General features: G+C 44.7%; 1 protein-coding gene across 1 annotated transcript in view; it reads left to right on the top strand.

The window, feature by feature from the left end:
- Nucleotides 1-27,892, top strand: part of zfhx3 (zinc finger homeobox 3) — a 208,056-nt gene that overhangs the window by 123,033 nt on the left and 57,131 nt on the right. The window contains 2 exon segments of the mRNA XM_034570513.1: nucleotides 505-1,001; nucleotides 26,186-26,417. Coding sequence (XP_034426404.1) covers nucleotides 505-1,001; nucleotides 26,186-26,417 — 729 coding nt within the window.

The following is a 27,892-nucleotide window of genomic DNA, read 5'->3' as shown; positions in this document are numbered from 1 at the left end:
ATTCACTGAACGTGGGCAATGGATTTGATTTACAGTAATGTGTGTTTGGGAACTCCTTAGTTCTTCAGTAATGATAAAATAACTTGCTTTTTCTGTGGAGCTTGTGGCCCCTGGAGTTGATTTACAGACAGGCCATGAACCTGCACAATCCCAAATATGCGACGCGTAAATTCAATCTCTGGCAGCATGAGGTTTTGGGTCACTATGGAAAAGTCCCAGGCTTTACCAGCTCAAATCAAGAATAGCTATAGGCCCATAAATAGATACATGCATCCTTGATGCAATATTATACTCACAGACAGAGCAGGGCTTGTCAAAGTTTAACAGCTTTCCTTTATATTATAATGAGAGTGGCACAAAATGAACAAGTGGTCTTTGAAAACTTTACTATAATGTAGACTGCAAACTCTGAATATGTCTAACATCATGATCAAATTATGTATGCAACTTCTTTACCTGTTTCGTCTTGGTTTTTCTCTATCTTTGTGTTCCCGCACATTGTAGTTGGCGGGGAGCTGCCCATGGACGTGCGGCTGGGCGGTGGCCAGTTGGTGTCTGAAGAATTGATGACCCTGGGAGAGAGTCTATCACAAACCAGCGATCCCTCCCTAAAGCTCTTTCAGTGCGCCGTGTGCAACCGCTTCACAACCGACAACCTGGATGTGCTTGGCATGCATATGGGAGCTGAACGCAGCCTACCGGAGGAGGAATGGCGTGCGGTGGTGGGCGACTCTCACCAGTGCAAGTTGTGCCACTACACCACTCAGCTCAAGGCCAATTTCCAGCTGCACTGCAAGACAGACAAGCACGTGCAAAAGTACCAGCTCATAGCCCACATTAAAGAAGGGGGCAAAGGCAACGAGTGGCGTCTGAAGTGTGTGGCCATAGGCAACCCAGTGCACCTGAAATGCAACGCCTGTGACTACTACACCAACAGCCTGGAGAAGCTGAGGATGCACACCGTCAACACTCGCCATGAGGCCAGCCTCAAAGTCTACAAGGTGAGTGGTCCTCATGCTCCTTCATCACACCCACCACTCAATCTCATCTCCACATTGTATCCGAATTTTCACATCTTTACTGAATATATGCAGACCTGGGGAGAAAGAGCTGTCACATCGGCATTTATTGCAAAAATTCTGACTTTTTTATGTTGCACAGTAACCAACCTACAAAATCTGCTAACGCTGCTGTATTGTCAAAACATTAGAGGTGTTATAATATGGCCTGGAGAAGTAGTATGTCTCAAGCATATCTGGGATCATACATCTAATTTACGAGTTTTTGTGATCCCACTGAACAGAGATTTATGCAATAGGAAAAATGTGGACTTAATCCTCTCCCTGTTAACTTGATATTCCTTCTTAGAACACAGCAAATGCTCTAGTGCTGCCCACACCACTATACTCTCCCAAGGCATGAATGATAGCTTTCTTGTTTAACTCTTAACTCCCTCCAGTAGTCATATAGAAACGGGGCCACACGGCTGCCATGAGAAGAACATGGCAGCTGAAGCTGGTGTGGAGGCTTAGGGCTGAATCACTAGGAGACGAATGAAGAAGTGCGAGGAGACAGAGGTTTGGTGCTAATACTCCTCAGAGCGGGAAAGGCTGAATCGTTCTCGACAGCCGTATTGATTTTTGCTGGACTTGGAGCTTCACCTTCTCCTCTAATCATTCCATAATAGCCAATGGATGAACACTCTCAGAACAAATGGCCATAAATCTAACAGGCCTGATTCCATTTAGGTACCTATCCTGTGTGTCTGCGGCTTCGGCCACTCTGCGCTTAACCCAAGCTGGCATAGTTGCACACGGACACACGCATACATACAACACTCTCAACAAAACACATACAAACACGGACAACCCATACTCCACGTAATCCTACACTACATTCATACCTGTTTCCTAGTAGATGTAACCTTTATTTATTAATCCACTCCATTAGAGTCTTTTAACTCTTAAAAACAGGATTTGAACAGTTAACGTTTTTTGTATGGCAGTCTTTGTATATTATTGTGCAACTTCCTTTGAAAAAGAGTTATGAATAGGCATGTGCAAATTGCTTCACACATTTTTAATTACATCAAAAAATTAAGGTGAAGTGGTGCCTCTCAAAAAGGGCTGTCCATTGAAAATCACCCAGCATTATGAATGGTTTCTTAGATCCATTGGTACGACAGGCATGCTTCCTGTCCACAATGCATTCGCACTGAAATAACAGTGACAGAGAGAAATCAATTTTCAGTGCTTTGATAAACAAAACGATGGGATGCAGGTCTCCTGGTGCCGGGGGACACGGGAGGTGTTCAGTCTGTGGTCTGCATGAGGATAACAGAAAGGACCGCACAACATTTTGATTTATTTATAGATACATACAAATTAAAATGTGGAACATAACCCATGAGTGTGTAGAGTCAGTTGTGAAACAGCAACAAAAAAACAGCGTGGCAATAAATCCTATTGTTTTCCCAGCCCATGGTCATCCTCTCTTGGCCGTAGCTGCTGGACTTACTGGCCCAGATTCCAATGACATGACAGTCTCACATTGGACCAAAATAGACAGGCACTGGCATGCCCTCTCTCTTCCTCACACCTTCGAAGGGATAGATTGTTTTTGTCTCACAAAATATAGTTCAGTCTATATCACATTATCTGTGTGCTTTCCACTTTGCTGTGAGCCCAGAATCATCTCTTTTTTTCTGCCTAAGTTTCTAAGAAAGAAGAGACATATGTCATACTGCTGCTCAGGCTGCGGGGGATTAAATATGTACAACACATCCAGGCATGATCATTTTTTATGACTTAAGCCTCTTAAGATGGCTCCATATTTCTTAAAACCAATTGATCTTCCGAGTACGAGCGTGTGTCCAGAAATTACCTGCACTCTCAACCCAGGAACACTGCAGTCCACATAAGCCGTCCTCATCCCAGACTCTGCTCAAAAATATAGATGTTTGTGACTTGACAAGAATTATTACAATATTATACGACTTGCAAATGTGATTAGTGGACAACAAGTACATGGTTGTGAGGTCTCTTGGCAGCACTGGCTCCCCACTTGACAATGTCAATGTCTCCGTACTGTGCTGGATTTACTGTCCTGGTAGATATACTGACAGGCAGAAACCCACAGTGGCCCACAAGCCTGTAAACCCAACTCGGTATATTAGGCAAGGACAAAAAAAAGGAAAATCACCATTCATTTATTCCTCCCCAAAGAAATCTGATGCATATAGCACCATTTTTAACCTTTTTGGGGAGAAAATAAATCATCAAGTCAGCATAAACAGGCCGTAAGATGTGGGAGATGCTTGGGACACATCACCCAAATCAAACTGGTTTGCATTAAACAGGCCCTTTGTGAGCACAGCTCCATATAAATTGGAGCCTGTAATTACTGGAATTAAAAAGGAAGGTTTAAACTGAGGGCTAAGCTGGATGGGATAATTTGAGAGTCTGTGGTATGCGGCCCATATTAGAGCTTTCTAAAAATATCCCCCCCACCACCCCATGTATTGGAATGTTCCAAAAGACCACAGAAAGATCCAGCGAGCCATCCTGACCACATGGACCACCACACAGCGGGGGGTGATGCTGTCCTCCCCTGTCCTCCCCTGTGCTCAGTTGAGAGTTACCAATTCTGAGCCCTGTGCTCTGCCAGCACGGCCTTATGCTCTGAAGTGAACTTTCACCTTCTCTTTTACCCCGTAGGGTTTTTAGCTGCTCTGACGATAGCATGGTGGTTACCCATCCTGTCCTACATGGTCACTCCTAAACACAAACACATGGGTTTTGTTACAGTGCAGATGACCCAAACCTTAGTTTGTTTATTATATTTTTTGGAGTACTTAGCACTCCCCCGAGGCTCTCTTCATCTTGAACAAACCCAGCCTCACTTTTCTCATTTTACAGCTACCCACATATGTGAATATGATAGCCCTTATACCATCAACGGTATAGGCCTCAGGGCTTGGCTATGTGCTAGTGCGGAGGTGAGATGAGTGGCACTAATCCAGCTCTCAGGCCTCTGCTCCTCCGGCCAGACAGAATGGGTGTGGCCTAACCAGGCCCAGCCACAGGCCTCGGTTTCCAGTCAAGGGCTGGAGGAAAGGGGAGGAGCATGGGGGACTTAGCTGGCTACCTTCCTTGTCTCGGGGGCTGGTGCAATTGGCGGTAATTGAGATTGATTGGATGTTATTTTTCCTCTTGCAAATGTAGTCCATTAGCTTGGCACATGCATAATCAGTTTAGAACGCAGTTAGCCGAATGTAATCATGTTCCTCGGTGTCTGCTAGCACAAAATCCACTCCAGATGCCGCTTGGCCATGAAAAGAAAAGGGAGAAAGTGCCGCTACTATCAGATGGGGAATCTTTAACCAAGAAACTCCTGTCACCCCCTCTCTCCGTCCGGGTCCCGCTCTATTGAGCACACACATAGCTGTACAAACTTTTCATCTCTCTCTCTTTCTGATACACACACACACACACACACACACACACACACACACACACACACACACACACACACACACACATCCACAGTCTTAGATAAAAACAGCAGGTTTGATCAAAAGCACTGTACTTTCGAGTGCACTAACAGATTTTTAAGTTGAGCCCATTAACAAACAAATCTATATCTTGGATGCAGTCCCTGCTCTTATTTTACCCTTCAGTGCAATCCAACAGAATCAGTGAACGCTGTGGAAAGAAAACGTCTACACTCTGCACAGAGCAAATAATCACAAGGAAACATAATAGAGGAAAATAGGCTGTAATGTAAATGAAGGGATTAGTGGTTACATGAAAAGGCATTAAGGTGTTTCACTAATGATCTTACACAGCAGAAGCACCGGCTCTTCAGAGTCAGGAATGCAAGGCATGATGACCTCTTCCCATTAATGAAACCACCAGGATTGACTGCAATCCTCTTGGACTATATACTTCTAAATTGTAGGGGTACAACCGCAAATTATATTTGTACTCCTGTTTGAGAAAATGTTTCAGTTTAGCAATCAAATAAAGTGTATTTTGGACCCATGCATTTTTAACATTAACAAGATTATTATGGAATCGTGTTGCCCTTCATTCCTCGGACAGGGTAGGCACGGCCATGTTTAATTCCCCTCTCTTTTTCTTGGATGTCATAGTCATTGCTTGATATTTTCTCAGTGGTCTCATAGTGAGCTGGATGAATGTGCCCAGATTGTCACTCTGGCCAACGTCAAGACAAAAATTACAGCAGGTAATGTGAAATGTCCTCTGGCGAAATGACATCTAGCGGGCGCCTGGCCTTGCCCACTCACCCACCAGACATTTCAAAGAAGAGGAGGGGTGGAAGGATGGAGAGACAGACAGGAGAGAGGGGAGGGAGGGGGGGGGGGGACAGGAGGGTTGGGAACGATAGATACTCTGCTAATTATCATGGCTAGCCTATGATTGTTCAGTAATAGTGCTCAGTGGGAAAGGTTGCAGCAGTTCCAGGAAGAGCTGAGCTCTGATTTACTGGTACTACCGCTCTAATAAAGCGCTCGCTGCACATCCTGGGAGACAGCCCATTCTCCCCTTTCACATGCACAAGCATGTGAATGCACACACAAAGAGAGACACACACGCACTCTAACACACGCACCTACAAAGCAATCTTGTAATCTTAAGTGCCACAAAATGCCAACATATATAGACCTCATGAAATATATTATTTTAACATCTTCTCAAATGATTTTGTACAAGTAAAGAACATGTGATAAAAGGTATGACATCACACTAAAGGTGTATTTAATTTAAATTCTGGGTCTCCAGAACACCTCCTCACACCTCCATGATCCTGAACCTTGCTTACCCTCTTTGTGTCAGTAATTGCCTGCAGAGAGCTGCACTCCAGTGTAATACCTCAAACAGATCTCAGTTACTTTGCTTGGTGGGTGGAACAAGGCAGGAGTGGCACACAACAGAGAGTCAGGGTGGATCGGAGAGGAGGGCTGTCAGACAAATAAGGGGGGCTCGTAGGGCTTAGTGTTTGGCAGCGTGTAAGAATTTCACAACTCTTATAGCTCCCACCCCTTGAGAAGGCCAGGGAAAAGGTCGGGCTTTGACCCGTGGCACAGCTGCTGCTGCTGCTGCTGCTGCTGCTGCTGATAGTATGTGCAACTGCTCGGCTCTGGGTGTTGCTGGGACTTTACAAAAAGATAGCAAAGAGGGAGGGGTGCTAAGACGGGAGAGGATGGTGTTTTCCTACCTTTTTTCACTGTTTTTTCACCACAGTTACCAGAGGTGAAATGACCCCGTGCATTACAGCCTATAGGATCTACATACAGTCTCTGTGGTGGACATAGGATGATAGGATTATAGAGAGCATAGAGTTGTGTCATCTGGGAGTTTGAGATTCTTGGTCATCGTCTAATGATTACATTTTTTGATTAGTTTTTGTGACTGGGTTTTATCACAGTTCAAGGCAGAGATAAGTTCCACTTTGTGCACAGCAGGTGGTTTTGCCATCAGGGGCAGTGATGTATGGTGTATACAGTTTGTCCCTTTTAGAGACAGGAAACAGTTTCTTAAACATCACTGCCCCTCAGCCCTCTATCTATGTTATATTGATGTTTTCTACCGTCTCCAATCTTTTCATCCCTCAAACATAAGAAACACTCAACCACACAAAACAAACCAGTGATAGTGAAAGAATGGGTGGTCTAACATGAGAATATACGTAAGGTTAAATATCTAAAATCCAACCCTGCTGGAAAACTAAACATTTTCCTCAGCTGCTTGCCCCATCCCACTCGTTCTGCTCACTCTTAAGACGTGGACGCAGACATGAACTCCGGAAGATGTCTAGACAGTTGGGTCCGGACATCATCCAGACTTTCACATATGAAGAACGCAACAGGAGATTATCTGGGTCAGACGCATTCACAACAAGAGGAAAATATCAGGAGCGTTCAGGTGAGAGGTGACATCTGGGTAGAGCAGGCAGGAGGCAGAACATAACACATCATTTCCCCTGCGGAGATCACATGTTTTTGTTTACATCACAGCGACACCAGCGTCGGCCCAAAAAGATCTTGAATCTCGTCTTTCCAATGCATGGTCTCCATCAACATCTTCTACATGTGTGGCACCTCTTTTTCCTCCTGAGATATTTGTGTTCTTCTTGTTTTTTTTCAGGACATTCTCAAATGTCCGGAGCAACCAACTCGTTCTCACATTCATCTGAATAATGTTAGGAGAATATATAGAGTCCAGTGCATGGCTGAAAGCAGCTTTAGTTTTGTTTGGTGTTCCTTTCTCCAAACCACGCAAAGCACTGTTAACTGTTATTGTCAAAACAGTGATTCTCCTATTGAATCAGCAGATCTAAGTCCCATAAAAAAGGAGGACACATAAAGCTTTGCAGCCTCAGATTTGGCCTTTAAATGTTTTTTAATTATTTCAAATGGTAAAACTAAGCGATTCACTTTCAAGTGATTTTAGGAGATGGGGGGGGCATTACTGAGAGAAAAATTACATCTCAAAGACACTTCTGCCCACACCATCCGGAGGGTCTGTGTATCTAATCTGTGTTACACTCCATCTCTGCCTGCCTCTATCTTGTAAATATGATATTACAGCTAATCAGTCATGGTCCTGTCTTTTTTTTTTTTTTTTACCACCAACACAACAAACCTTTAACTACAAAGATTGCAGAAAAAAAAGCACCCTTTGTGTCTTGTCTTTAAAAAATGCCTTTTAGGATTTTGTGTAATCAGCTGCCTCTTCTTCGTCAACGTCTACATTTTGTCTTTTTGCTGTAGTAAAAGTTGGTAATTAGTTGCCATGTTGGCTGACTGTAATAATTGACCTGATTAATAAACATACACATGCTGTTTAATGATCAAATCAATATCTGGAATTATATGCGTTTGGCTACAGGCTCATAACAAACATGAATGTAGTCACGCTAAAACTCTTACTTCAGCTGATGTTTGGGGGAATAAACTGGTCAGCAGAGCACCTAAATGTCATGTAATGTCTGTTTTTTGTATTAAGATGAAAGCTGCTACATGTGTTTGAAAAACTGACAGAAAACAGACTTAACTGCTCATATACTCGGATTTAATTGAAGGCGTTTGAGAGCATGCAAACATGCTGTGGCTATCATGGCTTGAATGAAGCATCAAACAAGTCTCTCCGCCGGCAAATGCATCTGTCGACCTATAGCCGCCACACCTGAAAGACTAACAGTCGCAGTTGGCAGGTAAATGCTGCTTTGATGAGGCCAGATGGAGGCTCATGTGAATCTATGTAGCTCCTAAGCTGAAGGGATGGAGAGAGTGAGGCAGGCAGGCTTACCGGCTCTGTGCCATCAATACATCAGTGGCTTAGCCACCAGATTAATGGCCCCCGAGTGGTCAGGGCCACAAAACTACTCTGCTCTGAGGTCTGTGTTCAGTGGAGCTGTACATGAAAGCAAGTTAGGGTGAAGAGACGGATGAGGAGAAGGGAGGAGGTCTTAGGTACCAGGATGAGCACACAGGGACCTCTATTCTGTTTGGGTTTGGCCTACAGAGTAGAGTCATGGGACAGATAAATTTCAGCGAATGATGGATATGTGGCCCTGACTGTTGTTCATTCCCCTAGACATGTAATGTTCCACTTGTAAGTCTAAAAGGATGTTTAAGTAGCTGACTGTGATATTATAAGCAGCATAGAGTGATTTTTATACACACATTTACTTTTTAAAAACAACTCACTGTGTGTTTGACAGCTTTTTGTGTTACTACACAACCTGTTGGCCGTGCTGTTTGTCGGAGGCAGAATTTAAAGCTATGCTCGATTTACAGTGCTGCAGCCATTTAAATTGCTCCTAAGTGCACGGCATGTACTGTTTTTGTTTTACTTAGCTTTTTCTTTGTTTTAACAAATCTGTCCCTAAGGTCTCTCTCTATTTTGTGGAGCATCGATTACTGGTGGATTGCAGAACTTCAGCAATTTCTCGCTGGGATTTCATTGGCTGTTTGTTGTTAATGATGGGTCATAGATAGATGCTGATGCCTGCAAGCACAGTCTCCTCAAAGCAGATGGGTTATGTTGTGTGAAATCTGATTTAAAGTACACTGCGCAGGGAAGAGTCTGTGCTACCTCTCTGTTACCACTGTCAAGGTTTAAAAAAAATTAACAATCCACCAGTTTCCCGAGGACCTTTTTGTAGGATTTTTGTTTGAAACTGCGGGGCCTCAGAGGCCTTTTTTCTAAAGTGCCGAGAGAGAATAACCATCTCTTCCTGAACTTCATGGTGCTGGTTGTCCATCCATGTTGTGCCTAATTGCTGTGTGCTGGAGTCCAGGGTTAGAACTGGGAGCAGTAAATCTATCAGTGCTATGCAGACAATGTTTTCTCCAGATGTAGAAGAAAAGGTTTCATCCTTTTGTAATTAAGCAGTGCAGCCCAGGGTGTCATGTGGTTTTTACTGGGGGCTCTGGAAAAGATCATTTTGCACCTTGTTTCCTCATCATGCGTTTTATTCTCGAGTATAAAAGATGGATAAAATGGAAAGATGAAAATGTAAAAAGTAGCAGAGAATAGAATCCCTTGTTTAAAGTATTATATGAAAGTTACAAGGCAGTGATGTAAGAGGCAGTGATTGGGAGTGTGGGGTGGAGGCACTAAAGGGACAAAGGCATAGTATTGGAACCAAGGCAATTACATACTTCTTCAGATGAAGAATATCAGGGGGAAAAAAAGTTCTTTTTTAACCCCAGGAATGTTCCCAAACGTTATCTTTCCCACGGGTGCCGTCTTCTACACCTGCGTTCTACTTTAAACTCCCTGCTGGAGTAAGAGAGACGGGGAGCGAGCCCGGGAAAGTGATAGTGAGTGAAAGAGAGGAAGACAGCTTTAAGAGTTGGGGACAAGAATGATCTTCAGCTTCTCAAGGGCACTGGTACTTTATGGCTTTCACATTCCTTCATGACAAACTGATGCCCAGAATAGAAAGAGTTGTGTTGGTGGGGGTAGAAAAAAAAAGTTTAACTACCTAGACTGTAAGACCCACGCCAACATATCATGTCTGTTCCTCGCTCACCCTCACCTCACCCTGCCTCATTTATGTGGCTAACCTCGGGGTCACAGGCTACATCCATAGTGCTCTGTACTTTGGTTCCTTATCAGTTTTAATCCCAGTCGAGACTAACGTGCCTGAAATTGCACATCACATGACCACTGACCATGCGCCTCCCGGTGTAAACAGGAAGCATTCGGTTGTTGGTTGCAGAAAGAAAGCTAGGCAACAAACGAATAGCAGCAAGGGTGGAAACTAAGAGCCGGTATTTATGCATTTAGGCAGTTGTATTATTGTAAAAAGAAGAATTTAACTGCACAACAGCTGTTAGCAAAGACGATAGGGTCAGCAAAGATGAATTGTCCATGTTGTGTTCTGTACTTGTGGCCGAAGCTAATGCCGGATGTTATTCATCCAGAAGTGGTTCATGTGGCAGGAACATGACGAATCAGCAATGGCTATGTGTCATGACTGAAAAGGCCCAATCAGCAAGTCTTCCCAAACAGTTTTCCAACTAAAACAGGACCAGCAGCATTTCCAAACTAATTAGCGTTAGCGACTTTAAAACTCTGATGCAGCGCGGACGCCAGGCTAATTCATAGCAGAGTTGATATGTTTTTAAACAAAAAAAAGAAGCACGGATGTAGCCACAGTGTCAGATGTTTTCTTGAATCAACCAAAGCCGGTGAAAGTTTAGTATAAGCAGATTCACACATTTGTGTTTTATAAATCATCTTTCCTCTGAGATCTCCTCAGAGAGTCAGACAGTACAGGAAGTCTCCACAGCCACTGAACTCCGAGGCCAACTCCCAGATCATATACTGTCATCGCTCACTGCCTTCTGTGCCAGCCCCCCCACCGCACTCTGTTTCTTTTTTTTTTTTTTTATGTATAATATCACCACATCCCGTCAACACTAGCCCTAAAATTAAGGGCTGCTGAATAATTCAGACTTGGATCCTTCCTTCGGATGGCCTTCCTCTGTCACTAGATAGGAATTTCCTTAATTTATGCTTGTTAGGTTGGAATAGTCATGTTGAAATAATTTGAAGCATAAGGGCTGTCTGTGCAGCTCCTGTTTAAATGAGAAATTCTGGGAGCTGTTAAAGTTTGAACGTGGAATTGCGAGATCTGGGATGCAAATTATTATTCAAATGATCAATGTATTAATTTGCATGCTGAAAAGCGTGAGGGAGAAAGAGAGAGAGAGAGCATAAGTATTTTATTTGTTGATGTTTCAGGAGTAAGGGTGTATTAATTTTGCAGTTGTGAGTTTCAGCGTGACCTAAATGTTTCTCTCTCTCCATCTATCTCTATCACTTTTCTCTCTCTCTGTCTCACACACACACATCATCGTCATCATTATCATCATCACACTCACAAAAATATACTGCTTCTGTGCTCCTCAATGTTCAGACACATCTTACCGTGTCTCAGCAAACCTCCTCCCACAGATGATGATTTGAATAGTATAACAGCAGCTTTGGAGATGACTCTGGCCGCACTGCAACGCCAGATCAATCCTTCCTTTTTTCCACAGGGATCATATGGCATTTATCTATTGATTGAATCACTCTTTTTTTTACATATATGCTCTTCACTGAATTCAACTTTTATTCTTAAAAAAAAACAAAAAACTCAGATCTTTTTATGGGGAGAAAAACATAAAAATTATAGGACTTATAAGATATGAAATCGACTTAAAGACTAGACTCAAGCAGTTGAAACATGAAATAACACCAAAAACAGTCTGAGATTTCAGGCCCCGCTTGTTTTTACTTTGATTACCTTCCATCTTTTCTTTTGCATCAAATTGAGCTTATCATTCAATTTCCCTCTATTTACAACCTTTTCTCCTTTTCCCTAAGTTCACTTTCTAACTTGTGCTTCCGTATTTTACGGTCTGGATGAAAATAAATGAACAATGTGGTGATGGCTCTGTTTGAGGATTATCTTTTGATGATTGGGGATGTTTGATTCTCTGAGTGGTCACGTGACTCACGGACGTCATGGAAACAAAAACTGCTGTGGATTTCATCCTGATAGTTTATCGTTGGTGGACTGAGTGGTTTATAGCAGAATACTAAGCACGAGTGTTGCATGAAGTTAAAAGAGATCAGTCGTTACATCTGGAAGGGAGGTTAGGGCTTTTTTAAAACGAGAGATCCAGCACTGGAGTATTCCCAGTATTCAACTTTTAAATCATTGAGCCTGATGAAGCCATCTCCACAAAGTCGGGGGTTTATATACGAAAATCAAACACCATCTGCCATCTCTGATCAGAAGCAACAGCCATCAGGCCAGGGTTACCAAGGCAGAACAGGAAAAGCCATTAACTGCCAATCACTGCATCGATCGACAAGCCAGTCCACCACTACCACCACCACCCCACCCCGCCCCTCGCCCCCACCCACCCTGCCCACAGACACACACACACACACACACACACACACACACACACACACACATACAGTTCATCAGCTTTTACTGTAGGGTGCACACACATGGACAGACACATGCACAGCCTTGCATACACCGCAATCTCTCTGTGAACCCGCAAGGCATGATGGGTAACATTTGGTCCAGTTTGTTTGTCTCTTTGCCACTTCAACCGTGTTATCTTTTAAATTATCTCGAGTCTAGATTGCAGGATCAACATTCTGCTCTGTTTAGATAAAGCCTGTCTTACTGTTTTTTTCCCCATTGGCTTAGCGAACCCAATGCGGGACTTGAAGGACAGTCAAGATGCTGCTCAAAAGATATTTCCTTCTGAGCATAGGTTCGTAATCTCTTCGATACGGAAATGAATCTCAGTCCAATGCCCTGTCAAAACGAGGGGAGACGCTCCATTCTGCTCGGTCTCCCTCCGCGTTTTTCGGAGTCAACCCTGAGATAAAAAAAGGGAACTAATAGAGTCAGTGAAGGGCAAAAAGGAAAAGAGAAGATTGATTTTTTTTTTTCTCCTCCATTTTCAATGGTGTCGCTAGAACTCAGGGTCATTAGAAGAATATTTACCTACATCCCAATTTAATAGAGATGCTGTATATCAGAGCGATCTGGATCAGAGGTCAGGACAGGGGGGAGCAATTAAAGCATATGGATCCAGAAGCTCCGGGCCTGACCCATTGTGTGTGTTGTAGGCAGAAACAGATAGGTGAGCTAAAATGGAGGCAGAGGCAATAAGTATTGAACATGGCATTTTTAATTTATTGAGCTTTGTTACTGATGAACTAGTGATGCATTAGTCAGGGGCATAAATGCGTGTGTGAGCATGCCTTATACTTGACACGCAACGGTTTGCTCCATACCAGTTCCCTATTACATCGTACCAGTTCCCTATTACATCGTACCAGTTCACTCTTACACATCATCTTATTCATTAAATCAGTGATGAGCGTTTCTTTATTGTTTTTTATTTGTATCCACGGTAAATGTGCCGTCTTCGTTGTTTTGGGTAGGTCAGCCTTCTCCGGGGCCACACAATAGCCAGAGAGACGGAGCAGATATGATGGATGTGGCCTGGGGCCTATACGCTCGCTCGCTCTGCATCTGCGGTGGCCTCATCCGCACATCAGCCACAGGGGGGTGGAGGGTGGACGCAGTCGGGAGGGAGGGGAGGAGGGCAGAGATACAAACCAGACCAGCCATTTTCTGCGTTCCGCTCATAAATATTTGTGTGGCTGATTTATAAACAGTGGAGCAGGAGACGAGATCAAAGTGAACTGTAACGCTTATATAAAACGGGGCTTTTTCACGACACTGCCCTACACGCCACGCTCGTACCTATTAAAGGCAAAAGCCATATATCACGGGGCATATTGGCAAGAGTACTGAATGGCCACTCACACTTTAGGGCTCGGTGTTGCCGCGGTTGTGAGCGCAGAGTTCTTATCGCGCCACCCTCCAAGGTTCTCAAACACAAGTTAAAGGCCATCAATATGTGTTATAGCTAAACCTCAACGTGCTCTCAGCCTGTGTAAACTCCCCCGAGGTCAGTGGCTTCTGAGATGGATTTTAAATGGCTTTAGTAATGCCAGGCAGCCATATTAAAACATAGCAATGCAATGAAGAGTCGCTGTGTCCTGATCCTGGCAGGAGTGCGTTCGTCACAGCAGACAGCTGCACGTGCTGTTTCAGGCAACAGGCTGGTCAGACACATCACAAAGGCCAAGTCTCCTGTATGGCAGAGAGGAGGGATTAGGGTGGGGGTGCAGCAGTGTGTATATACTGTATAAATGTAGATCATAGAGCAGAGCACTGGCTTTGCATAACTTGTGTCCAAGCAGTAGCAAAGACAAACACACATATCCACAGCTTTAGCATTGTATGACCACTCGGAGCAGAGCTGACATTCCACACCTACAAGCAGTGTTTACCCCCCCCCCCCCACCCAGCCACATCCCCCAAGTTATATACATGTGCATACACACATATCTCCCGTCACACCCCGGCACCCACCCCCACCCATTCATTCCCGAGCCCGGGTGCAAGTGTGGGGGAGTAAAGAGGTGCTCTCTTCTGCCTTCGGCCCTCTCCCTGATTAATAGCAGTTATAGCATGGCAGATGCAGAGGAGCGCCACGAAGATGGCTGCTCACTGACCTCTGTGGGAGGGAGAATAGCATGGGTAATGGGAGAGAAAAGAAGGGCCTTTTTTCAATAGAGATTCCCCTCCTTTGTCCACCAGCAGGACAGGGTGTGCTCAGTGCGGTTAGGCCTGGGAGAGTTGCTGCTAAACAGCCTGTCTCTCTGTCAGTCTGTGAGTGCCTGGAGACATCTGGTTCTCTCGCTGTGGGAACACAGTGGCATTATTTTTTTAAAGGCATTTCACCTAGTGCTTACATAACGCACGCCATTCCAGGTACGCGTGTGCTCTCAAAGGAAAGTTTTGCTTTTTGTCCTGACTGCATGGATGTTTTTAGGGATGTTATACGTTGCAATATTGTGAACATTTCTGTACGATTGTCAGAAATGTAGAGAACACAGATTTGTTTTGATAGCGTCCATGCTCCTATGTGTAACAGCAGTTAGATGAAGCAGCCCTTGTCGTGCGTTGCCGTCCTTCTCCCTCAAGTCTGTAAATGCATTGTAAGGTGGTGTGTGAGTCTGATCAGGTAGTCGGGTGTTGAGGCTCGGGGAGAGAGTAGACTGCAGATTGTTTTACCCCTGGTGTGTCTGAGTTTCTGTTCGGGAAGTTCAAAGTCCTGCTGAACATCAGAGGACTGATGCTGAGTGAGGCTGACTAGCTGCAGCCTGTGGTCTGCGAAGGGTTACTGAATTATTACTGATGGTTTCAGGGGTAACTGTCCGACCACAGGACTGGGGAATATTAATCATTTATTTGATTGTCCGCATGTGCTGATTAATCAATTTGAGTAGGATCTGCAGGATTAACTACCCCATTATTCCCCTGTAAGAACAGATAAGAGATAAGACTTTAAAATATCATATTCCATTTATCATTTATTTTTAGGTCCCTGCTGATGAGGGTGAAATAAAAACTGAGGTGAGATTAGGCAGAACAGCAACAAGGGAAAATGTTGGGGGAGGAGGATAAGAGAAGGAGGGATGAGGAGCGAAAGGAATAAAAAAAAAAACCCTCTTTAACTGCAGATTTGAGTGTTTCAAAAGATGTGGGAAAAGATACAGCTTTGTATTTCTTCAAACAAAGCACAGAAAACCAAGTTGTGCAGCTGGGAGTGAGAGAGCGGAGAGAATAGGGGGTGGAGAGACGAGCGGAACAGGAAGTTGATGGGAAAGTGATAGCTGTCTCCACCTGGAGTATAGCCTGGGCTGTGTGTAGAGAGGGAAGGCAAAGCAAGGGAAAGGAGGGAGCTGCTGCAGTTGACTCCTCTCCTGTGCTCTGGTTTAGGTAAGTTCAGCTCTCATACCAAGTATAGCTGTAGATAAACTGATCCAACAATGGCACTGTTCCTGTTTACCCCATCCACTATCTCTTCAGTCTATAAATTCTCAATCTGCCAACTGTTTAATGTGTTATGTCATGTGGTAATGCCTTTGATTCCAACATGCCTCCGTTTGTAAATACAAGAGGCACTCAAAAGGCTGTGGTTTCTTTACAAGCATGGCGCCCCCGGCGCTTTGGTTGGGAATGCACTGAGAGGGAGAAGGACTGAAAGAGTGAGGGAGGGAGTGAGAGGTGGTTAGAAACTGTATACACTTCCCGTTGCTCTTCTGCCAACCCCTCTCTCTGCTGCCTCTGGTCGTGCAGGCAGTGAGTGAGAAATGCGAGAGGGAGGAGTGTATCCTCTCTCCTGGCTGAACACAGCGCCGTAATTATGCACTTTCCAGCAGGTTTTACCTTTAACACTTTCCTCCCGGGGTTGAGATTAGTGCACACCATGCTTGATTTACTGCACAATTACTGAACAAGAGCTTTATCTAATCAATAAACGGGAAGGGGAAAAGTGGAATGCTTTGAAGTATGGTTTGAGATTTTCTTTTTGCACAATTGAACTGTGTACATGCAGTAAAGGTAACTCGCCTGCGATGCCAGTTTATGAAATGTCTATTACACCAGGCATTCCTCTTTGTTTTCGCTCTCTGAGCCTCTTTACAGAGCTCAGCTTCTTTTTTTCTGACCACTGCTTAACCCATGAGGTCAGTTACAAATTGTCTAATAAGGACATTCCTCCAAAACCTTAGATTAATATCACAAGGTGTCCTATAAAATTAGGGCTTAATGTGATCTTATAATTTATGTGCACAAGTTACATGAGAAGGGATACAAAGCACTCTTGTGTGTGAGCCCTGTATTAGATGTTCCCACATGGGCAGCCAGCACAGTGACCTCCGTGATGACACTTGCCATTGGCATGAACTGGTTATTTTGGGATGCTCCACTCACCGGCCATCACAAGTCTTGCTGGGTGCTTTGTAAAGCTTTTTGCCTGCATAACCAAAAAGCAATAGTCCTCCTCCAATTAGTCTGGTCTGTGTTTGATTTTTAGTGATGACAACTATATCTCAGCTGCAATTACGCTGCACTGGAAACGATGAGGGTTTAGGTTATTGATCCCCGATTGATTACCCTGATCAATGAGCACTTTTGTTTCTGTTTTATGGAAAGTGGAGTTATGTTTTTTTCTTTGGTTAATGAGCAGGGCCAACGGAGTGACCCCTCTAAAGAAGCCAGTGTTAGCGAGGCCCAGATGTATTAGTGATAGAGTTGGCTATGCTCGTGGGAAGGAGGGGGGCACCATTTATCAACAGAAGTGCACTATCTCCCTGTGGGCATAGGTCAAAGGCTACAATAGGTCTTATGAAGGAAAAAAAAATCAAAGTTTTGTTTTTATGAGGGAACAGCTGTCTTCTGCGTTTTAGTTACACGCTTCTAATTCAACGGCGGTAATGGCTTAGAGATTACTCCCTGAAGAATGAACAGGAAGGTTTCAGAGGATGTGTAGTGATTTTTTTTTTTTTATTGTACAAAAGTAGAGAAGCAATGGTAGTTTTCACACCACTTACAATGTTAAGCTTTTTTTATTTGTAGTTTTTAGTCTGTGCCAAAAGTGAAATGTCAGGGTTTCACTCATTAGAGCTGCAGCTTTTTAGTTGGCGGGTATGGGAAGAGATAACAGGTGAAACCAGTGGGTGTTTGGTGTTTGAATTGCTTGGAGAACCCTCAGCAGCAGTTTCACTCCAACAAGGTGCTTCATGTTCCACATATAGACCTACTCTGTATATTCAACTCCACTCAACCCCACTCATTAATTTTCATTTTAAGAAGAGGACCTCTCAGAGACTGTGTTGCTCCTTTTTCTCAGTGCAATGCTGCTAATAAAGATAGCTGTGTAAGACTGGGTTAAATATTGACTCTGGCTGAGCACATCATCACCGTTCTTAATTAGCTGGTGTCTCTAGCGAGCCCGTGTGAGGGCAGAGCACAAACAACGAAACATTTCCCCTTTACGAGATCTCCCACGCCCTCCTCCCAAAAACACATCTTTATGAATTTTACATTTATAAAAAGAAGGATGCGCGGGATAGTTAGAAAACATACAGTGTTACAGCTACCACAGCCTTATTGCATAGCCTGAAGCAGCAACCAATTATGTGGTAATGAAATATTTACACTACCAAACTGAGAACGCCAGGGGTGAAAGCTAGATAATACAAGCCTGAGGAGACTGTATTCTATGTCTCCTCTCTGCCGTTACGTCAGCGAAAAGGTGGAACAGGAGATCAGCTAATGACAATAGGCTTATAAGCGAGAGCGTGGGCAGAGCTGCAGTGCAGTCAGCATGGCTTTTGGTTACCCCTTCTGCTGTGGGCACATTTAAGGGCTTTTTTGGGGGGGATCCTAGAAACCATAAAGGAAGGAGGGAGACACATAACCTTAACCACGTCAGACGTGATAAGTTTTACCTCTGGAGTCCTTCTGACTTCTGATGGCGACTCCCTCACAGTGATATGGCAATGAATCTGCATTCACGGCAGAGTGTGATGTTTGTTCTTGAGGACTAATTGTGTTTGGGTAATGTTCCTGCTCTGAATATAATTCCCACTGACTGCATTAATCATGACAAGTGGTGTTTGCCAGTATCTTAATCCAACAACCCCCTGTGCCCCTGACTCACTGTCTCCCCCTCGTTCTTATAGGGCTCCTTCCACTCTGCCCTCTCCAAAAACCCTTTTTCATCCTTCGCCTCCATCTAACGAGCCTTTCGCTGCCCAGAGTGCCTCCACAAGGCCGTGCTGCCATTGTGTGGCTGGCAAGTGACAAATGAGAAGCCAGCGAGGTGTTGGAGACTCTCGTCAGCTGTGCTGATGCAGGGCCGCCTCTGCCTTTACCCTACTAACACACCAGTGACCTACAGTACGGCTGAGACCAGATCTGGGCAGTCCATGTGGTGCCTCTCATACATTTATACTATAGAGGATTCGGTTGATTGTTGTTGCCCAACTTCATCACAGTGAGCATATCTGGAAAAAAAGCTGTAAACGTAAACATACAATCAATATTGACTTGTCACACCAGTGTTTCAGATTTCTTAGCCAGATGACAGATAGTGGGAGCCTGATGAAATCCTCTTTGTCGCCCTGTGAAGAATATTCAGATGTTTGTCGGAGAATTAAGACGTTCAGTTGATGCCGTGTGAGCTGAAGGAAGTTCCTTGCGCATATCTGCTTCTTTTCTATGTGTCTAACTAAAATGTTATTGTCGCCTGTACAGTTTTAGGCACAGAGACAGCTCTGAGCAGCTCCATTGCAGCCAAAAGACACGAAACCTCGTCATTTTCCTCCCTAGTATCATGGGTTATTATTGTAACAAGTAAAACACTGATTCAAAGACCAATTATTGAATCTCTAAATCTGAACATCTCAGCCTGCTGTGCACGTCCTGTTTAGCTGATATGAACATTTAAAAAAAAGGTCTTCTTCCTCCAGCCCTGTACGAGTAATTATTGTCCCCGCTGTCCAGATTGGAGGGTTGTTATGTTGACACAGTACTGTGGGTAATGGAGAGAAGGACCAGGGCAGGTCCTGATTTGCCCCCATTCCACTTCCAGATGGTACCCTGCCAGTGCACATGTCATCAAGTGGCTGTAACAGTTGTATAGGTACCCCCATGGCCCCATCCCACCCTCGCCTCCTGCAGGCAGACTTATTGTACTGCAATTTTGGCGAGCTCCTCCCAGTATGGCTTTCATAAAAGCACCAGGAGGTTAAGCTGTTAATTAGATACTGAAAGAGGAGGCCAGCAGCTTGCTGTTAATTTGCTGTACTTGTTTTTTTCTTATTTGCGGATTGACATCATTTCCTGCCTGTTTTGGAGTCGTCGCGTTGCGTCACAAAAGCTGGACCGAGCTCAATAAAGGAGGGGGTGAAACGTATTTATCTGGCTCCGATTAGAAGTGCACATTATGTATGTATAGCCATGCTTATCCAAATGTTCTTAATGAGAGAGACCCTGGACGCCAGTGCGGGGCTCCTGTGGACATAGGCCCAGGCTCGTTATCACCGCACAGGGCATTGATCTCTCTACCGCCCGCTTGCCTCTCCTCCCCCCCACACCCCTTTAAAGACAGTGACTCGCACATGAATTATGTGGACACATTGATCAGCTGATTGAGAGCTATTGTTTAGAGCCCTGGGTCATTATTGAAGGAGGGATTACCCAACTCTTGTTTTGTGCGTGCGTATGGGAGAGTGTATTATTCAGCTCCTTGTCACAGCACATACTCTCCTTAGCTCACCTTAGACTTGCAGGGGCTACACAAATGTGCACACACTTATGCACACACATACGCACACACACACACACACACACGCAGAGCACATACAGCAGCCTACACAATCAACATGGCCCAAATGACTGCCTGCATTGATTGCCTTCCCTCTGCAATTATGTTCCCATTGTTTACTTTCTAGCATCTTACTCATTCAAACGGAATTCAATAATTATTGCTTTATTTAATGTTAAAGTAAGTAAGAGTGGTGGGTGTGGAGCGTCAGTAGCTGTATTGTCTTTAAGTGTCTCCATGACTGCTCTCAGGCTACTTTGTTTCATGGGCGCATGTTAAGTCATCCTCTCCAAGGACACCTACAGCCATCCATCTTTACCTCGCTGCCCTTCCTCACAACACAGAGGACCGTTTTGTTTCTCTCTTCCCTCCCAGAGACAAATATGCAGCTTGTTTTTATTCACCGGTAGCGATGGATCATTTCTATAGCAAAAGGCAGTAGAGGAAGCGACTTACTATATCACGGGCTTTGAGACAGAGGGACAGAAAGGGGTGGAGGGGTAGCAGGGATTAGGAGGAGTAAAAGGAAAGAAAGGACAAGGGTGTGGATGAGGTTCAGGAAGCAGTAGGTAGACAGTTCAGGCCTGGAACACACAGCCCCCTTAAGCCACAACCTAAGTTTTAGGCATGTTGCAGCTTGCAGTGGCTAATTCAAAGCAGCCACCGCACTTGGCACCCAGTGGGGCCTCTGCGGTTAAAGCTGTTGTTTGTGTTGCTGGCAGAGAGGGAATCAGAGGCCGAACTGAGAGCTCTCACTGACACCAGCCACTCTGCTGCGCTGTGCTAAATAACCTGCTTACATTCCAGGGGAATCCCAGAGTGCAGATATATGAGAATCAAGCCCCCAACAAACCTCTGCACGTTTACAAAAACACTGCCGCTGTGAAGAGAGAGGTCATTACATTGAAATGTTTTCCTTCTCAAGACCCTGACCCCAAACTTAATCTCTATCATTAAAACAATCTGATTTTAAAGTCAACCTAATCCGGGTTTATTACATTCTGTAGTGGACAGCATTTTGACACCTTTCCAACTTTTGCCTGCAATTTGAGTGCAACAGGATGGCAAATATCTATCCGTGCTAAAAATATATATACCCAATATATATTTATACTCCAGAGTACCTTGTGTACTATGGCCACAGTTGACACGCACCGACACTTAAACCATATACGGGTGTTGTCTTCTCCCGTTGGCGAAAGTGTGTTTTTCAGCCCGACAGGCACATTTCATTGTCTCCATTCAGAGTGAAATACAGTTACCTCATTGGTCATGATTGATGCCATGACATCACTGTCTTCGAAAAACAAAGGTGCTGCTTGACTTAATCTAACACGTCTCAGGCCAGAAACTCGTTTTAGCATTTTCAGGTGATAAAATAAAACCATGAGTCCTGCCTCTGATTTTCTGATTTATATGTAAAAGGAGACAGGTCCACTCTATTGCAGTGCATGACTTCAGGTGAGAATAGAAGTTTTATAACCGGTGATAGCCGACCCCAAAGAACACGTCTATGTGCACGCAAAGACACACACACACACACGCACACACACACACACACACACACACACACACACACCAGCTCTCAGTGCCGAGAATCAGCGAGACAATTACAAAGCAATATCCAGGCAGATACTCACTGGCTCTCTCTCACAGAGGGAATTTGGCAGCTCTCTTCGAATTGATAGCTATTTAGCTCACAGATAGTCATCTGTTTTAATGCATTAATTTTGTATTAACAGCACTGCCAAATTTAATGGTGGAAATTAGGGTATGATCATAATGGTATGCGGCTGTGGGTGTGTGTGTGTGTGTGCCTGTCTGAGTGTGTTTATGAGTTTGTGTGTACTCTTTGTATCTATACTTTTGTATGTGTTTGTTGCGTGCACATGCTGTATTATATGAGTCCATGGGGAGCTATTCTTTGGAATTACCGGCTCTCTGTCTCCCTTCCACCCTTCCAGTAATACCCACCTCCATCTTGTGTGAGCCGGACTCTCTCAGCAACCACACTGTTTTGTGTTAAAGGTGCACTTTTACTTTGCATTTAAGTGGATGGAAATGCAGATGTATGCAGTGCTCTGGGTGGGTGGTGAAACTGATACAGGCGTGCATTGCCCACTCAGAGAGCAAGGTGCACTGTGGAGTTGTGAGCGAGAGGATGGGGTGGTGCCCACACCGCCCCTGTCCCTCTTTACCTGAAAAAGCATAGAGTACTGCTCCAGCCTCCACAGAAAGAGACAAGGTGCTCCAACGAAGAGAGGCTTGAAAAACCACTGCTGATTTTTAAACTGTGGAAAGTACCGTGGTATAAAACAGTGCTTAGAACTGGACTCTCAGCAGAAAACCCCAATTAAAAAGGTGATCTATCGCATATAGATATAATGCGGTACATGTTTGGAAATATATAAAACAAAGGTAATTAAGTAGGTTGGAGGGTCGTCTTATCCATCTTATTTTTTTGCACTTTCCTCATGAAATAATGCAGAATAATTAATAATTAATACAGAATTTCAAGACACATTCAAGGCACCTCTGATCCATGTGTCACTGTAATCTTATCTGTTCAATCAGACCTCACACACCGTGCCTTCACCTGCACACAGCGTGTCTCCCACACCCGGTTGTTGTTGAGTGCATCACTGTATTCTCGGCAGTCCCACACTTGTATTATCTCTTATTCGACTGCTGTAAATTCCCAGACTGTTCGGCGGTATTGAACCCGTGCCACTGACCCAGCCGGCTTCCCCCCATTGTGCTCCACAGCTCCCCTCACGTCGGGGCCTCGACAGGGCGCCTCGAAACCCCAGAGCCAGGCCCAACAACTCCTCCCAGCTCGACATGACTTTTTCATTAAGCCGCCAAATTCCTGCACTCCAGTTGGAGGTGATTTATCAACTAGGGGCTTCATTGCAGGTTCATAGGAAACAGACATAGGCCCTGTCTCTTGCATTATTATGTTTCAAATTAAAAGTGTGTATATGCATGCGTGTGTGCGTGTGTGCGTGAGTGAGTGAGTGAGTGAACGAACCTGAGAGGGAGATGAACTGTAAATATACCGTGTCCATACTGCAGATGTGATGTGATACTTTCTCACACGTATGATTTCAAAGGAGTCCAGTGAGAATCCATGTTTGAAGAAAATTGTGCATGAGTTGACCAGGGGTTGTTCTCATGGACGCTCTGTTCTCTGGAATACTGAATGAACAGGGACCCACCCCAACGATCATTGGCTTGATCTCTTACCCCGTTCACTGACTGCAAAATACCCCAGACTGCCTTGGGTCACGGCCAGTGCAGGGATGGAGAAAGTGGTGGTTTACAGGTGTAACCGTTTGACATTGTAGACACAGCTACAAGCACTGGGGCCGGCCGGTTTTGGCCCTGTTAAGACCATCTTCCTGGATAGTCAGGTTTATAGTGAATTATGGCCATTTCTGGGGCAGCCGGTCTCAAGTTCACTCCTATATAAACCCTGTGGTTTTTATGGGAAACTATAAAACTCTCAGAATTTTTTCTCTACCCCCTGAGACCAGCTTTGAAGTTTTCGGTCAGGTGCTGTCATTTCTTTTTTAAACTTGTCTTCTCGTAGATTTTTGCAGCCTTGAGTCATTTGCGGCAAGAACTCTCTCTTTTTTTTAATTCAAGACATCTGCTATGGCTAAAAGCAGGTTGCATGATGGATTTGGTGTTATCTATAACTGAATCTGTCTCTCAGGTTTCGCTCTCTACCTTATTTCTGATGCAATATTTGTGCACAGAGGAAAAGGAGGGGAAGGAGGAGGAGGGGGGCTCCCACAATATCCAGCAACACCTATTCATGACATCATGGATGGCTTAAAACGAGGCGAGAAAGGAGAGCACACAGAGACACACAGCCTTTTACAATCACCTAATAACTCTATTACACCGAGCTGTGGGGCTCACAAAAAAAAAACTCCTGTTCCTTTTCCTGGAAGCGATGTTTTAATGCACATTTTAGGTGTAGAAGTGAGAAATATGAAACCAAAGAAAATGAAACACAATAGCTCAGAAAACCCCATAGCAATATTACAATATTGCCAGAAAATTAAACATTAGGAGAAAGGGACAAGGGCATTTTAGGGAGGCATAATATTGTTATGACTCTTTTTTTCACCAGGCTGTCAACACCTGATTTCGAAGTAATGTGGTTAAATGTCTAATGTTTCCATTGCTTTCACATTGTGCAGCCAGCCAAACATGGCATCCAGTGCAGGAGGGGATAGTTCAGTTTCTTTTTGAAGAATGATTCAGTTTTCTAAACCCTTTTAGGTGTAAGTCTGATAGACAAGGTAAATGACCACAGGGGCATTTATGCTCTTTAAATGCAGAGCTGTGTATATCCTGATCAAAAATACTGACCCACAAAACCCGATTGACGCCTTTCCCATATGCAGAAGAGGAGTTTGCTTTTAGATATTGATTTATGCTTTTTTTTCCCCTGTTGCATCATGAATGCTGGGAAATCTGAGGTGCTCTCACTCTTACCAAATTAGCGCGTTCGAGCTGGCGTCACGTTTCCATCAGTGCCGATCGGAGCCGATAAAAACCTGTGTCTACAGCAGAGTCATTTGACCCGGGAGTGAATGCCGATTGTATCCATTCCCGTTGCAGACAAAAGCCTGATGTTGGTGTTTGGTGGATTTTTGGACCAGTGGAAAAGGGGCTTTAATGACATAAGTAATTAGCTTCTTCTATCTGCAGGTTAATTTCCATCATTGCATTTTACCTTGTTAGAAATGACGTGGACAGCATGTTGTAGTCGCCTCAGCATGTCTCACCCGAGATATGAAGGCCGAGAAGATTAGAGTCGAAAGAGGAAAACTTGTGGTGATTGACATCGATCGCAGCCACAGATATCCGCAGCAAGACTCCAGAGCTTGATATAGGAGAAGCACATGACTGGTATGACACATGGGGCCATACTGAGTCTGGGGCTTTTTATTGTAAACATGCAGAAACCATCAGTGTGAGGCTTTAGGGTAATGGTCAATAACCCTGTTGCTCACACCAGGCCCTGCCATATTGTGTTGGCCTTGCATCATTGATTGAGCCGTGCAGGAGGTAATTAGACTGGAGCTCTGCGGTGTGACAGGAGGCTGTGGTGGGATCGTGTCACTACCGGGTGTTAGGAGTGTTGTGACAGTGCGGAGGGTGGGCCGGAGACCAGGACTAGGCCTGCCGTTGAGTCGTGGAGGAAGCGCCGGGGTTGACAGGTCAGTCGTGGCGCTGATTTCCTGTCCTCTGAAGGTTGTCCTCCTGTTGAGGAATGTTCCCGTCTCTCTCAGAATGTGCTCCGTCCCCCTTCCTGCCTCACCACCGGCTGACTTCGCCTCTCTTTCTCTATAAGAGCGAGGATTTAACTCACCGTGATCAATATTTAGTATCCCATGCGTGAAACAGGCAGATGTTTGGAGTTTCCTTTTCAGAGACGGGAGGCTTCTGTTGAGTGAAGGGGATCAATGCTCCCTTCCGTCTTCAGAGGCTGTGGACCCACAGCCTCTGAAGGGTGGCTGATGCGATTCCTGCACGCGCTCGGGGCCCCTGAGGTTTGCGTGCCTCGCAGGCCTCCCCTGTCCTTTTAGTCCGCCGATACAGACACTCACGCAGGCAAAGTGCGTAGTCCAAACAGTTGTCCTGAAGTGGAAGAGGTCTGGATGTTAAACAACAGGTCTGTGATTGGGAATTGATTTGTTCATTTGCCAACTGTGTGAGTGAAAGTGAGTCGGTAGTGCCTAGCCAGCTATATGCCATCTACAATAACCTCTTTTTCTCTCTTTTCCTCTTTCTCTTTATCTGTCCTCCTTTCTTTCTCTCTCTCGCTCTCGCTCTCTCTCTCACTTTCCCCTCCCACAGCACCTGCAGCAGCACGAAAACGCGGTGGAGGGTGATGCCTGCTATTACCATTGTGTGCTGTGTAACTACTCGACCAAGGCCAAGCTCAACCTGATCCAGCATGTGCGCTCCATGAAGCACCAGCGCAGTGAGAGCCTCAGGAAGCTTCAGCGCCTGCAGAAGGGCCTGCCAGAGGAGGAGGAGGACCTCAGCTCCATCTTCACCATCCGCAAATGCCCTTCTTCAGATACAGGTCAGGACCTGCCCCTGTGGCCCCTCTCTAAGTTTCTCCGTATGTGTGTGTCTCCTCTCTTTTCTCTTGATCCTTCCATTCTGTCTTTTACACACACCCAACCATTCGCTCAACTGAGACACTACATGGTGGAATTGTCAAATTTTGCAATCACTGTTGATCTTTCCACTTTGTCACATTATTCTCTGGAATTAAGATTAATGGATGATGTGTAGAAAATACGACGCGATATCATTTTAACTCAGGTTCTTGTTATCGTTGTTGCACTTTTGCTGAATTTGTTTGAAGATAAAAACAATCATAACTTAAATACTATAATTAAACTCAAATGTACATCACTATTTTAAAACAGGAAGAACCGCACAACTTAGTCTGATTTTATCATTGACAAAACTGAGTGAAAGTCCCAAAAATTGCGGAGTAAATTCATGAATAATCATTTTCCTGCTAAGGCGGCTCTCCATGTTAACACGAGCTGTCCTTTTCGGCCATTAAAGACATATTGAGACTAAAGAGGAGGAGGAGCTGCACAACAGCAGCAGCTGCAACAACAACAAGTACCAGCAAAAAACAGACAACAGCTACAACAACAGTAGCATTTCTGAAACAAAGTGGCCTGACTGCTCATTTATTAGAGACTGATTAGGAAGAGTGAGCTGTGGTCAATTAACACTCTTTCTTAGCACAGATTTGGTTTTCTAATCACTTTAACTCCTGTGCCCTGACAAAGGGGCTTTATTGTGTTCCCCTCCAAGAGGGAACCATTCCTTCCCTCGCACACATACTCGCTGTCTGTGTTCTGTAGGGGGGGGAGAAAAAAAAAAAGGGCCAGCCTGTGAAGATGCTTTGTTCCAAGGAGGCAGGGATAATGAACCCAGCGGCCGGGAAATTGCGCAGAAGGCAGTCACAGATCTGAAGCAAATCATTAGAGAACATATTTAGCTGAGCAATTAGGGACAATTAAGCTTTCTGCTCGCTGCACTCCAAATATGTTAATGACTACAGTACAGTGGACAAACGAACATGCAAAGGCAAGAGGGGAAGGGCCATTTAGGTTAAAAGGGTTGGGGGTTGGGAATTCACTCTTGTGTGTTCAGGCAGGAGGAGTTGTTGTCCTGTTTGCAGATAAATGTGTTTATCTGTTTTTTGTTTTCTTTTTTGATTATGCCAGATGCCTATGTGTGTGGCAGCATCACTGAACATACACACGCACGTGCACACTCATGCATGCAGACAGTGGTTATCCTCACTCCTACCATTTCACACCCCAATTGCCTCGTTCCGACAGCGTCCGTCCACGTCATAGCTCCGCCCCTGCAACTGGGCTGAACCGCTCTCTCCCTGTGTAATGTTTAATTTCCTCCCAGTGTTTCTTCTGTGGCACACAGCTCTTTTTGTGGTCGAGGCACAGTTGCTAAAGTGGGGGAACATTCACTGGCTTGTTAAAACAAAGTTGCCCCTGGATTTCTGGGTCA

This window comes from Hippoglossus hippoglossus, chromosome 3 (genome assembly GCF_009819705.1).
Source record: "Hippoglossus hippoglossus isolate fHipHip1 chromosome 3, fHipHip1.pri, whole genome shotgun sequence".
In the NCBI taxonomy this organism is placed as follows: domain Eukaryota; kingdom Metazoa; phylum Chordata; class Actinopteri; order Pleuronectiformes; family Pleuronectidae; genus Hippoglossus; species Hippoglossus hippoglossus.
Note: the sequence above shows the minus strand (reverse complement) of the source record. Positions and strands in the feature narration are given on the sequence as shown.